Here is a 14,313-nt window from a genome sequence, read left to right on the forward strand (position 1 = left end):
TTGGGGGCCCCCCAAAAATTTGAAGGAAAAAAATAATGTACATTTCCAAAATATAAGACAAAAAACAAAACAAAAACCTACATACAGCAACAGTGTTTTGTGTTGTGTAGGCTCCTATGATGTAAGTAATGGGCCCCGCCTGCTAGCCTGCTCCCTAAAATATCACTGGTTTCCTATTATTATTTCATGTTGTAGCAAGTTTCTAGAGACTAGATTATGAGTCTTTGTAAATTGCGTTTCTATTTTGTTATTGCCAAATGCCAGTGTGTTTGCATTATTAAGTTTGTTACGAACAAAAAATCATTTTAAGTTAGAGCTTAATAATTATTTCGCTATTAATATACTTCTTCTTAATTGTATTTCAGTTCAACAATTACTTGGATAAAAGACACATTTTGTTATGTGCAAATGGCTTTCGATACCTGCTAGGCCCATAAATTACCATATAGCATATATTCTACACAAAAAACAGCAACAATTTGTTGTTGACAAAGGACAGCTGGACATATAAAGGGCCCCATTACCTTCAGTAGCTTAGGGCCTCATCAAACCTAAATCTGGCCCTGGTTCCCACCCAGCCACCCTGCAGTGCTGCCACCACTGAGCGCAAGGCGGAGGTTGAGACAGCGCTTGCCCTGAGTGCGAGGGAGCATCCTATTGCCTCTCCATGTCTGTTGCTGCTGCCAGCCTCCTCTCTTGGGCAGCTCATGGCGGCAGCTGGAAAGCGGGCGAGGAGGAGGAGAAGCTGCCATCGCCGAAGCCCAGCCCTGTGTGACAGCCAGCTCTGAGGGACAGACAAAGGACAGGGCCCCCTGGGCAGGATGAAAGAGGGAACAGAGCAGAGCGCAAGGAGTCTTGATGTCAGGTGTGCGTGCAGGAGCCAAGCCCTGTGACCAATAGGACTTTGCAGGGCTGGAGCCTTCCTAAGTTTGTTCTGGAGAGGCAAGGAGTGGCCTCACAGGTGAGGCCGATTGGTAACTCACAGCACCTGGTGGCAAGAGCTGGGAAGGGATATAAGGTCAGCATTTCCCTTCGGCTCTTTGCCACAGCAACATGTTCCCTGCCTTGCTGCGTTTGGCTTATTGCTTCCTGATCCTTGGACCCTTGCTTCCTTGAACCTCGGCTTCTTGACTCCTTGCTTCTTGATCCTTGGAACCCCTGACTTCTTGACTCATTGCTTCTTGATCCTCGGACTCTTGGCTTCCTGACTCCTTGTTTCCTGACCCTCGGACTCCTGGCTTCCTGACTCCTGGCTTCTGGACCCCCTTTCCTGCTCCCACCCCACCATCTTGCCCCCGGTCCTGATGTCCCCTGCCGGGACTTCTATCGCCCGTGAACCAGACCGTGACACTTGATTTAATTTTTTTTTAAAAAGATGGTTTGTGCCTCTGCTTCTAATCTTGCCCCTTAAAAAATCATGCCCTCCAACATTTCTCCAGTGTAAATAGGGACATCCTATTCAATAATAATAATAATTTTATTATTTATACGCCAGTCATTAAACATTAAACTGTATCTCATCTCCTGGTTGTTATAAGCTCCCCGTTTACTAAACCCTTCTTCCAAGCCAATCTCCAACCCCTCGTCTCCCGGTGTCCACTCCTCAGTGTCCTGCCAGTTCCCTGCCAGTTTATATGCATATAAATGTGGAAGGAACACAGGTGGCGCTGTGGGTTAAACCACGGAGCCTAACATTGTACAAAGTACCTTTCCTCTGTTCTGAATTTGCATGGACAGCCCTGATTTCTAATTTTTTTTTAGAGGGGAAGTACAACTTCCACGGGACGCGGGTGGCGCTTTGGGTTAAATCACAGAGCCTAGGGCTTGCCGATCAGAAGGTCGGTGGTTCGAATCCCCACGACGGGGTGAGCTCCCGTTGCTCGGTCCCTGCTCCTGCCAACCTAGCAGTTCAAAAGCACGTCAAAGTGCAAGTAGATAAATAGGTACCGCTCCAGCGGGAAGGTAAACGGCGTTTCCGTGCGCTGTTCTGGTTTGCCAGAAGCGGCTTAGTCATGCTGGCCACATGACCCGGAAACTGTACGCCGGCTCCCTCGGCCAATAAAGCCAGATGAGCGCCACAACCCCAGAGTCGTCCGCAACTGGACCTAACGGTCAGGGGTCCCTTTACCTTTAAATGTGGTAGTAGGGCATCTCTAAAGAAAGAAACTAGCAAGCAGTCTTGCCTATCTTCAGTAACATCCCTTTGGCTCAGAAGGGATATAAAGGGAGCCAAGGCTAGCCCTACTTAGAACAGAACCACTGAAATTAATAAATCTAAGTTCGCCCTTACAAAGAGCTTTGACGGGTCTGTTGTGAGTAGGAATAGTATTGCCTGCAAGCATCACTATTGCATGTCAGGATGAAGCAAAATGTGCAAGAAAACCCTGGACGTGGGCTGGCCCGTGAGTCACAGAATTCACAGTCTACAGATAGACCAAGAGATCTACAAGTTAGTTCAGAGGAGTTTTGTTTTTCTTAACCCTCTTGCAAGGCTGATTTGCACAACATTTGGCAAATGAACTGCTAGTCACTGAAAAGAACTCATTGCAATGGGACTTGCAGAGATCTCTCTGCCCACCAGAGCGCAGTGTGGCCTTGTGTTTATGGAGGAAAGTTCAATGTTCTCAGACGCCTGAGACAGATAGAGAACGGGACTTCCGGGGTGGCGCCATCGGTAATGGCGGACTCCCTCTGATCTGGATGGACCAGCTCCACGGGAAACGGGTCTTTTCCGCAACGGCGAAGCGGGGACCCATTCAAAAATCACAGGTGGATGAAGCCTGTGACCATGGGACTCGGCGGGCACCTTTAGCGGCCCCCCCAACCCACAAAGGAACCCACTAACGGGCTTCGGAACGAAGAGGGGGAAGTGGCGTGGTGCTGAGAGTCAACTGCTTCTTCCGTGGAGTGAAGCCACACAGCCGTTGCCGGAGAGCGCTGCCTTTTTCCTGGGACAATTTGGCTTTTAAAACAATCACCCGTGAGTACTTAAATTTCGGACAATTGGACTTTAAATAAGGATTTGTGAGCTGAAAGGAAAATTGGACTTAAAAGTTTATTTTAATTTGGCACTGAAACGGGAAGGTCTAAACAGGAAGTCAGCCTTCCGTTTCTTTGTAGATAGATTAAAGCAAAGACATGGCAAACTAGAGTTCTGAAAATCACTTGTAAAGGATCAACTTTCATCATTTTTAATTGTTGAACCCCCTTCGGAAGCAGGAGAAGAGGGGGGATTTTTTTCGGACTGTTTAAACCTGCAGAAGTGAGTGTAAAGCAAAGTAACTTTCCACCATCTTGATCCTGGAGCGGGGTGTCAGGACTGACTTTTTTGAAGCTCATTGACCAGAGACAAACGTTTCTGACAGATAGCTAAAAGAAGAGAAACATAGTGACTCCATTGTTCCCCTTCGCATCTTAAAGGAACAAATATTGACAAAATATCTGAAAAAGGAAACTTTGTTGTTAGATCTGTTTTTAAAAGAAAAGAACAAACAGAAGTTCTTCCCCTAGAGGGAGCCTGTGAAACTGTAACCAATTCTGAATCGGGGAGCTTGCAGCTGTCACAGATTACGATCGTGGGAATAGACTTCTGACCTTGCAGGACAATGTATTCAGAAGCTCTGTTGTGTGTTTTCTGTAAAACAAGTGCCCTACTGGAACAGCTACATGAGAAGACGGATTTAATGACTGATGCGATCAGAAATTTTGGACAGGTAGTGGGAAATTATATAGAGCCCACCCAGGAATCAGATCAGGAGTGTGCCCTGACAGAGCAGATGAAGGAAGAGGATGTTTCTGAATCTTGGGCGCCAGAGATGGAGGGAGCTGTGGCCCAGCTGGAACACGAATTCTTGGATTTGACAAATGAACTTGGTAAAAGCCAGATTTGGAAAGATAAAGTTTGGTTTGGTTTGGAAATGGGGGGTTGGATAGACCCCCCTATGCAGGGAGGTTTGGACTTTTCAACTCTGGCAATGGGCCGTGAGATGTTTGGGGTTGTGGGGGCTCTTAATTTTGGAGGGACTTTGAAACATGTTCTTAAATACCACATGGAACTTAGTCTGGACTATGGAAAAGGGGCTGATTTGTCGAGATGGGTCAAAAGCATTGTCAAGCTGGAGTTCCCAAGAGTGAAAGAAGTAGGAGATAAAGGAAAATACAGCTATAAATATGAAGAAGAGCTGCGGAAGGGACATGGAAGGGACTTAAGGGCCTCGGACATAAGATTGTCAGGTTAATGCGCTAGATTGATGAGATAGAAAGGACTGACAAAATCCGGGACCAGGAGGAAGAGACGCTGGATGAAGATTGGATTGTTTCTTTTTTGTTACTTTTTTATTAGGATTGTTTTATAAAATTGATGAATGTTAGAAAAATGTTGGAACGAAATTATTTGGCTTTAGCAAAAATGTTTAAAGAATTATGTAAGAATATTATGGTTATGAGAAATTGGTAAAAATAAGATTTAAGTTTTAAGCTTTAAGGTTTTTATAGTAAGATAAGATTAAAATAGAGTAAGGTAAAGTAATGACAGAATATGATGAAGTATGGAAAGGATTTGCTGCGACAATTAATAACCAGGATACAAAAAAAGGGAGGAGGAGGAGGTCAAAGAAAGAAGGTAATGACTGTTAAGGATTTGAGAATATTGGATTTGTTTTTAAATGTTTGTGGTATATTTTTATTTTTTGAGCGTGTTGTGCTATTTTTTGATTTTGATTTTGATTAATCTGTATTGTTTGACTGTGGTTTGTTTTTTCTTTGTTTTTTCTTTCTCTTTTTCTTCTTTGTTTTCTTTTGTAATTCAAAAATTTTCAATAAATATCATTTAAAAAAAAAAGAGACAAATCGAGAACGAGGTTGAAAGCAACACAGGGAGCGCAACTTGAACATTCCTGCTTCCCTACATCTCCTCTTGAAAATGTACCCTGTGATAAAGATGTTTGCTGTTTTTTTTCAGCAAGAAGTTGAGTCCTTTAAAACTCGAAAGGACTCAAGCTTCCATAGAGACCCTGACCCCCTAAGCAGTAGGGATAATAATAATAATAACATATTTCTTATACCCTGCCCATCCGGATGGGTTTCCCCAGCCACTCTGGGTGGCTCCCAACAGATTAAAAACAGAATAAAACATCTAACATTAAAAACTTCCCTAAACAGGGCTGCCTTCAGATGTCTTCTAAAAGTCAGATAGTTGTTTATTTCCATGACATCTGATGGGAGGTCATTTCACAGGGCAGGCGCCACCACCGAGAAGGCCCTCTGCCTGGTTCCCTGTAACCTCACGTCTCTAAGGGAGGCAACCTCCAGAAGACCCTTGACGCTGGACCTCAATGTCTGGGCTGAATGATGGAGGTGGAGATGCTCCTTCAGGTCTACTGGGCCAAGGCCATTTAGGGATTTAAAGGGCAGCACCAACACATTGAATTGTGCTCGGAAACGTACTGGGAGCCAGTGTAGGATCTTGACATGCAACGCCTCCCTATGCTATTGGATTTCCAACTTCCATCAGCCCCAGATAGCATGGAGGGCTGGAGGCTACTCACCTGGATAACATCTGCAAGGCTGCAGGTTGCTCATCCCTGCCTGAGGACGGACATGCGCTCTGCATATGCCCAGGAACACGTCACAGCTCCCATACATTTGGAATGATCTCTGCAATAATTTGTCCCTATCAGCACAACTTCTTCAAACAAAACTGAACTGATAGGCTTTGGAGAAGGTGGTTTGTTGCTCCCAGAGGGTCTTGCTTAGGAAACCGCTGCTTCCCCCATGCATGGTCCTGGATTTCAGCCATTTTATTATTGCCATTTTTTATTATTATTATTATTATTATTATTATTATTATTATTATTATAGTACAGTCGTAACTCGGGTTAAATACGCTTAGAGTTGAGCATGTTCGAGTTGCGCTCTGTGGCAACCCGGAAGTAACGGAGCGTGTTACTTCGGGGTTTCACCGCTTGCGCATGCGCAGATGCTCAAAATTATGTCACGCACATGCGCAGAAGTGGCGAAAAGCGACGCGCGCAGATGTGCAGTCGCTAGATACGTTTACCTCTAGATGCGAACGGGGCTCCGGAACGGATCCCGTTCGTATCTAGAGATACCACTGTATTGCTTGCAAGCATCACTATTGCATGTCAGGATGAAGCAAAATGTGCAAGAAAACCCTGGGCGTGGGCTAGCCCTTGAGTCACAGAATTCAGAGTCCTGGTATGTCCCACGGAGGACCTTACGGTCTTCAAACAAAAACACCTTGGAGGTCCCGGGCCACAGGGAGGTTAGGCTGGCCTCAACCAGAGCCAGGGCTTTTTTAGCCGTGGCTCCGATCTGGTGGAACGCTCTGTCACAAGAGACTAGGGCCCTGTGGGACATCTTTCCTCAGGGCCTGCAAGACGGAGCTGTTCCACCAGGTCTTTGGCCAAGGCACAGCCTGACCCCCTCCTTTGGTAATTCTTCACAGAACTCTAGCCCAATGGTTGCCATTAATTTGATTTGAACTGATTTTATAATGAACTGATTTTAGAATGCTGTATTATTTTACTGTTGTTAGCCACTCTGAGCCCAGCTTTGGCTGGGGAGGGCGGGATATAAATAAAAATTTATTATTATTATTATTATTATTATTATTATTATTATTATTATTACTTTATTTAATAGATCAAGGGAGGTGTTCATGGTGAGTTCCAGCACCTCTTTTTCTAGAGAAATAGCACTGCTCAACACCTCACTAAAGTAAAACCCCAAGGAATCCTCCTTTGTTGTCTGAGAGAGGGAGGAGTGTGTGTTTTTGTGACTAATGCAACAGGCTCAACCAACCAAATTTTGTTGCCCTAAGTGTTATGTACTGAAGTTCTCACCCTGGGCCAGCAGGGGGATACTGTAGATAGTTATGCAAATGAAGGATCGAAAGTGACGTTCAGTGATTGGATAGTTTGTATGCAAATGAAGGATTGAAAGTGACGTTCAGTGATTGGATAGTTTTAGAAAGTTGCTACAGTTACGTTGTTCTGGAGCTCTATGTAAGCAGGCTGACTGAGCTCTTCAGTTCAGTTCTGTTCTGGCCTCTGAATAAACAAGAGCTGTTTGAAGAATCGCTGTGTCGTCTGATATGTTCGCCCACAACTTAGTGCATCTGGTTTTGTTCCTAACATAAAATTTATTGTCATTTCAGCAGACAAGAAGGCAAATGTATCACTAAAACAAAGGATAATTAACCTCTTGGAGAGCTCTTTAACACAACTTTAGGGGGTGGGGAACAGATAAATTCTTAGTCATATTGCATGCCATATTTTTGGTTGTTTTACACACAAGTAAAATGTCTGTTTGAAGAACTATTGCCAGGTAATGAACTCAATGCAAAATCATCTTTAGAATGATACAGACTTATATATGAAAATAAAAAGAGTCTGTAGGTTGACATTTTCATGGAATTGCCCTGCTAGCAAAATATAAGACTTTCACTTCTGAGTGCTTCTGTAGCTGCACCAAATGCTTGTTGTGTGAATGCCAAAATCCGATTAAAAGGAGACACATCACTTAGCGAGATAAATTTTATTGTTTGACTTTTATGTTCTTAAACATAGAGTAACAAAAACAAAACCCAATCACTTTAAATATAATCACATTCTAGCGGGATTGTAAATTAAAACAACAACAACAGATTACAGGAAACAGCAACAGTCTGCTAGAGGATATAATAGCACGTTTTTGTTTTTTTAAAATTGCCTTCATTTATGCTAACAAGTGAATTGCCACATTATTCTTCCGTGGTTCTAATCATATCGCAATACCTGCTCCAGCAGTATTTTAAATATATTTCGATTCTGCTAGAAAGCAAGTGGTCAGGCTTCTGAAAACAGGCTAAACCAAGAAAGGCCAACCTGAGAATTTTGGGGATCGCATTTCGGGGAAGGGAGAGACCTGCATTTCAAAACACAGAAGGACAGAGAAAAATGGAGGGGGTGGAGGAGTGATATAGGGCTACAAAGGCACATATGGAAAAGGCAAGCAGAACTGGGACATCTCTACTTTCCTGCTTGATCCCCAATCCAATCAGATTTTCTTACAACCATGTGATGGGACAACAGTTGCTACTTCTCAATTTCAGGCGAACCTCCCCACAATGACCCATATACTTTATCACAATCTTGCACAGTTCATACTAACGCCGTGTTAAGATATCCTGAGGATCTGCGGAAGTCTCCCTAAGTCTCACCTAAAGCTACAATTTTGCGGAGAGGTGGAGTTAGAATCACAGAACTGGAGAGCTGGAGAGAGAGGGGCAGGTTTTCAGAAATGCAAGCCCAGTCTAATTTACGGCTCGGACAAGATTGGGGGTCTCCCCAGCGGTGGAGCAAGCCGATTGGGCGGTGCATGTGCCATGCGTCCAGGGGCAGGACCAGCTGCCATGGGGGTGGGGCCAGCCGTGGCAGGACATTTTGGGGGGCTCTGAAGCGTCTGTCTGCCTGCCTCCTCCCACTCAACCGCCCTACAGCTGAGGGGGAGGAGGTGGGCGGACCGTTTGGGGTGTGATGGCCTGGGATTCGGACTTGGAGGCTGAACCTGAGGAATCCCAGCCTGCACAGGAGTCCCCGCCTCCAGAACCAGCTGAGGTGGGGCAGGGGCCTGAGCTTGAAGGGTCCTCACCTGTGCTGGATCCTCAGATGCAGGCACCAGCTGAGTCTGCTCCGACCCCTGAGGTGATGGAGGACCCATTGCTTGCAGGTGCTCCACTCTCAGCCCCGTCAGGGGAAGCTGAGGTTGCCTCTGGGTCCAGTAACCCTCTAGCCTCTCCTGAGCTGCAGAGGCTCAGGGCAGAGAGGCAGAGGGAACTAAGTTCCCGGAGGAGGAGTGCTCGCCTCCAGGCCAGGAGAGGTGAGTCACCTGTGGACCAGGGCCGCCCTATGCCCCGGGGCAGATAAAAGCCGGCCAGCCCCAGTCCCAGGTTGTGGGAGCAACGTTGTTGCTAGCCTGTTCCTGCCTGCACCCTGTCATGCTCTTCTGTCAGAGTTCCTGGCCTTGCCTGACTCCCTGCCTTGGACCCAGCTACAGCTTTGACGGACAGCCTCCATACCGCACCATCGACCTCAGACTGGACTCGGACCTCGCCTCTCGGTTAGCCCCTGGGACCAGCACATGGGGCAGCATGGAACCTGTGGCCGCCCAAGCCACCGTGTCGCTCCCAGGAGAGACTGTGGGCCCCGCGGTGAGTGCCGCCCAGCATTTTGTCATCCCCCTCAGTGGGGTGGCCCACCCCCACTGCACCTCCCTTCCTCCGCCCCTGGGTCTCCCCCTCCCACCATTTGCTTGGGCAGACAGAATTTGAAAAGCAGAGAGGAAAAGTGTCAAGCTTCACATTTGGGACTAGCCGGGGCACCATCCATCCTTTTGCCTTCCGAGGCCATCACAGACGTCAGTTCGCAGCAGCAGCAGACTTTTGAGTTCCTGCAATTGAATTGTAAATAAAAAAAAGAAACGGAATATGGTTAAAATCACAAAAGTGCGTTTTCTGTGTTGACACAGCCCTGCAGAACTTGTGACCCCCAGCCAAGGTGAACAGAGAGGCTGAGGATCAGTAAACTTCCTCTTTTCTTTTCGCGGCAGGCCTGTGGGCAAGAATCCAGTAATACCGCGGTCAGCTTGGTGGCCTGCACATTCTGCAGGCAGTTTGTTTAAAAGATGGGGAAATTCCATTCTAGGGCCGAAGTGCATCCTTTAGCAGCATTGGAAGGGGGGAGGGGCATCTCCAAGTAGGAGAGCAGAGAATGATTGCTGCCTGGGACCTTGAGGTCCAGCGCCGAGGGCCTTCTGGCGGTTCCCTCGCTGCGAGAAGCCAAGTTACAGGGAACCAGGCAGAGGGCCTTCTTGGTAGTGGCACCCGCCCTGTGGAATGCCATCCCACCAGATGTCAAAGAGAAAAACAACTACCAGACTTTTAGAAGACATCTGAAGTCAGCCCTGTTTAGGGAAGCTTTTAATGTTTAGTAGGTTATTGTATTTTAGTGTCCTGTGTTCTGTTGGAAGCCGCCCAGAGTGGCTGGGGAAACCCAGCCAGATGGGCGGGGTATAAATAATAAATAATAAATTATTATTATTATTATTATTATTATTATTATTATTATTGTTATTATTGAATGTTGCTTCCAGGCTGTTAGAGAATGCAGGGCCGGCTAGACAGACCAGTTCGCAGGCTCAAAGCCAACCAGGGAGGGGAATGTCTGTTGGAACTTACGTACCTTTAACTATCTTCACTAAATTCTGCACCCATTTTACTTCAGGATTGACGCATACTTTGGTTCCTCTCTCCCTGATTGTGATTCTGTAAAACAAGAAAAGTGGAAAGAATTTGGAATTAGCAGTTTTGTGCAAAGCAGGCAAGCTGAACTGGAAGCCTCATCAAGAAACCTTTGAGAGGAGACTGCTTGATGGCCACAGAGACCAATCTCCAGCCCCCTGCTAAGCTAAGAGCTGAACGCTGGCTAAGTCACCCACCTATTTGTCTAATCAGTTTTGTGTTTCCTTCTATGATAATAAGGAAGGACAACTTGCAGGCTGCACACAGGAACAGCAATGCAAGTACAGCAGCACCTGCAATTGCTACTCTACATTTTTTCAGGCATCTAGTTGCTATTTTGACTTTGAAAACCAGCTTCTGTGCAGTCATAGAACCATAGAATGTTGGAAGAGACCCCGGGGGTCATCCAGTCCAACCCCCTGAGATGCAGGAATGTTATTCACATAAAGCACCTTTACATGTGTGATGCATAATGCGTGGACATCTCTTGTAACCAGAATGACCTCATGGGCCAAATGGGGAGGTCAGTTAGGACCACATAGGCCTGAGGTTTCCCACCATAGGCATGATACAGCACATGCCAGGGTGATATTTAATGGCAAGTAATGCGGATAGCGGGATGTGGGTGGCGCTGTGGGTTAAACCGCAGAGCCTAGGACTTGCCAATCAGAAGGTCGGCGGTTCGAATCCCCGTGACGGGGTGAGCTCCTGTTGCTCGGTCCCTGCTCCTGCCCACCTAGCAGTTCGAAAGCACATCAAAGTGCAAGTAGATAAATAGGTACTGCTCCGGTGAGAAGGTAAATGGTGTATCTGTGCGCTGCTCTGGTTCACCAGAAGCGGCTTAGTCATGCCGGCCACATGACCTGGAAGCTGTACGCCAGCTCAAACGACCACGAGGGTCGTTTAGTCTAACCCCTGCAATTCAGGAATCTTTTGCCCAACATGGGGCTCAAACCCACAGCCTTGAGATTGAGAGTCTCATGCTCTACCGACTGAGCCGTCGCAGCGCAGGAATTGCCTGTCTGCAAAGAGGAAATAGAGGAAATCTGCTAATGAGGGAATAAGACCCACTGAAGAGAGTGAGGCTTACTTCCAAGTAAACCTGCGAAGAATTGTGCTTTTAAGTGTCAGTGAACTTAACCCATTGGGCTTAACCACAAATAACTTTAGCATGTTCTTTTTATATACAGAACACTTACACGGGGCTTGTTTCCACACCAGAAGACAGAAATCAGTTGAAGATGGAGGGGGGGGAGTAATTAGTTATGTTACGATTGCCATAACATTGAAAATCAGGGCAGAAAAGTTGTTGAACTTTTTCTGGCAAAGTTGTTGAACTGTTTTGCCCAAAATCATTGAGCTATTTTTTTGTTGTTTGATGTATTTTTTTAAGGAAACATAGGTTGCCATGCCTCCAGATTTTCCCAGACATTTTTAAGCGATTTCTGCCTGGACACTGCTTCCAACTGCAGCATTTCGGAGAGGTTGGCGGGGGTGGAATTCCGGACATATGGCAACCCTAAGTTATGTAGGAAATGCGGAAGTTATTTTGGATCTTTGCTATGATGGTCATGCATGACTGAGGTCACTTACATTACTTCCATCTTGTTGCAGGCGCTTCCGGGCGGAAAAATACTGACACTTTCGTATTGAGAAGGAGGGATGAATCTGGACCTTACTTTTGCACATTTGCAGCCTATTGTCGGATCAAAGATAGCTGCAGGCAGAAGATACAGCGATTGAGAATTTGAGAGATTTCTTTTTTTAAAAAAAATAATAATTTTTATTCATTTTCCAAACAAGTTTTATACAGTCAACAAATTATTTTACACTCATGCTTCAATTTTTGACTTCCCTCAGTTTCTCTGTCAATCTTTCGAAAAATTTCTATTTATTGACGCATTTCTAAACATGATATTGCCTTTCCCCACTCCTTTTCCTCCTACTCTCTTTTTTGCAGTATTTCTTACTATTTCACAGAGTCTCTTCAAAACCAACAAGCGTTGTCTGTGCATCACATATATTTTTCAGATATTCTGTAAATTTCCCCCGGGGGGGGAGAATTTGAGAGATTTCTAGGCAGACATAAAGGCATTTCAAAGCAGCTGGGACTTGGCAGAACTGCCTACTGAGAACAGCATCTCTACATCTCTACGGGAACCGCCAGAAGGCCCTCAGTCCTGGACCTCAGTGTTCGGGTAGAATGATGGGGGTGGAGAAAACCAGGAGAAGGGCAAATGCTCTAGAGGAGGCACAGTAGTACAGTCAATGTTTGCTGCTTCCTTTCACCTCACTGAATAGGGTCTGGTCTTTAGTTTCTGAGCGAGCAAGCAAGCAATTGTGGGGGGAGCCCTGTCCCACCTCAAACTCTCTGGAGCAAAGGCAGTATAGAAATGTAAAAGTAAATAACATTTCTGGCCGGTTCAGAATTCTGCCCACCTTGAAGAGAAAGGGTGTCTCTCAGGCCCAGCCCTCCCTCACAGGATTGTTGTGAGGCAAAGACTCGAGCTCTGTGGACAAAAGGGTGGCAGAGAAACAAAAGACAAAAGCAGTTTGCTTTATAAATTTGATGGTTTCTAACCTCCATTCTGTAAATTGGCCAGAGGACCTTGGTTACTGGGCAGTATAGAAATACATTAAACGAATCGAAGGGATAAACTTAAGATTGTTATCATGAATGACCAATCAGAGGGGGAAATCAGGAGACGAAAACCCCACGATGGTACTTACCTGCGTAGCTGATGTGGCAGGTAAGAAGTAGGGCAAACAGCAGAGCCAGGAAGCGGGATCCCATTCTGAATTCGGTTGTCAGCTGCACACTCAGCAAAGGGAGAACTCAGCCTTCAGTGCTTGCCAGGGTGCAGTTTGGGTGGCCAAGACGGGCTCTATTTATTCCATAGAGCCGGCCTCTACATCATCAGCCAAGGGGCTATTTTTAGAAATCATATACGCAAAGTTGCATCATAGTCCACTTCCCACCCTTTGCCTCAGAATTTGCATTGCTGAATTGGCAATTTGAAGCACAGAAAACTTCCAAAAAATGTCCTTTCTCACTTCTCCTTTCTAAGCTACCTTTCCATTACAGGTCTTGCCACCTTCTTTTTCAATATTCCATCGCTTCTGTCTTCTCTCTGCTTCAGCAATTTACTTTATTTTGCTGCTGGTGGTCTTCTCTTTTTCTAGGCACCCCATGGTACGAAGGCAACCTCTGCACATTTGAAACACTACTCTGCCCCTTTAAACAGCCATCGTTTCCCTGCCAGGAATCCTGGAAACTGTAGTTTGTTCAGGGTGCTGAGAGATGTTAAGACACCCCTAGGACCCTTGTACCTACGGGACCGCCTCTCCTGATATGCCCCGTGGAGGACCTTAAGGTCCACAAATGACAACATTTTGGAGGTCCCAGATCACAAGGTAGTTAGACTGGTCTCAACTAGGGCCAGGGCCTTTTCAGTACTGGCCCCGACTTGGTGGAACGCTCTGTCACAAGAGACTAGGGCCCTGCGGGACTTGACATCTTTCAGCAGGGCCTGCAAGACAGAGCTGTTCCACCTGGCCTTTGGTTTGGACTCAGTCTGACCCTTATGTCTCCCTCCCCTTATGGTCTTGATTTATCGGCTACTTTAAAATGAGGCTGCATTTTAAATTGCATTTTAACCTGTATTTTAATTTTTTGTTTTGTTTTGTTTTCTCTCTTTCCCCCCTATTATGTTTTTACTGTGATTTTATTGGTGTTAGCCGCCCTGAGCCCAGCTCTGGCCAGGGAGGGCGGGGTATAAATAAATTTTATTATTATTATTATTATTATTATTATTATTATTAGTCCTCTCCCAGAGCTACAGCACTCAGATTGGTTTCCCAAATCAATCCCTCTTCACAGGAACCTCCGTAAGAACTGTAGCTCTTTGAGGGGGATAGTGTTTTCCGAACAGCAGTCAGCAAACCGCAGTTCCCATAATGCTTTGGGGGGAGAACCGTGACTGTTTAAACTGGCATGAAGCTGCTTTTATAAA

At 45.9% G+C, this 14,313-nt stretch overlaps 1 protein-coding gene across 1 annotated transcript; it reads right to left on the reverse strand.

Annotated features, from left to right (window-relative positions):
• Positions 1-7,542: 7,542 nt before the first annotated feature.
• CXCL13 (C-X-C motif chemokine ligand 13) lies at positions 7,543-13,271 on the reverse strand. Its single transcript, XM_081021312.1, has 4 exons — positions 13,031-13,271; positions 11,894-12,017; positions 10,242-10,324; positions 7,543-9,450 (listed from the first exon to the last, which is right to left on the reverse strand). The coding sequence occupies exons 1-4, from the start codon at positions 13,092-13,094 to the stop codon at positions 9,419-9,421; spliced, it is 303 nt and encodes a 100-aa protein (XP_080877438.1). The 5' UTR covers positions 13,095-13,271; the 3' UTR covers positions 7,543-9,418.
• Between the last annotated feature and the right edge of the window lie 1,042 nt (positions 13,272-14,313).

Source organism: Podarcis pityusensis, assembly GCF_964106645.2.
Source record: "Podarcis pityusensis genome assembly, chromosome: 9".
Lineage (NCBI taxonomy): Eukaryota > Metazoa > Chordata > Lepidosauria > Squamata > Lacertidae > Podarcis > Podarcis pityusensis.

Coding starts and splice junctions, on each gene's coding strand:
- CXCL13 (XM_081021312.1), bottom strand. CDS start 13,094: ATGGGATCCCGCTTCCTGGCTCTGCTGTTTGCCCTACTTCTTACCTGC. Junction 10,325..11,893: donor TGCAACAAGATGGAAGTAAT/GTAAGTGACCTC, acceptor CTTGTTTTACAG/AATCACAATCAGGGAGAGAG. Junction 9,451..10,241: donor TTTAGTGAAGATAGTTAAAG/GTACGTAAGTTC, acceptor ATTCAATTGCAG/GAACTCAAAAGTCTGCTGCT.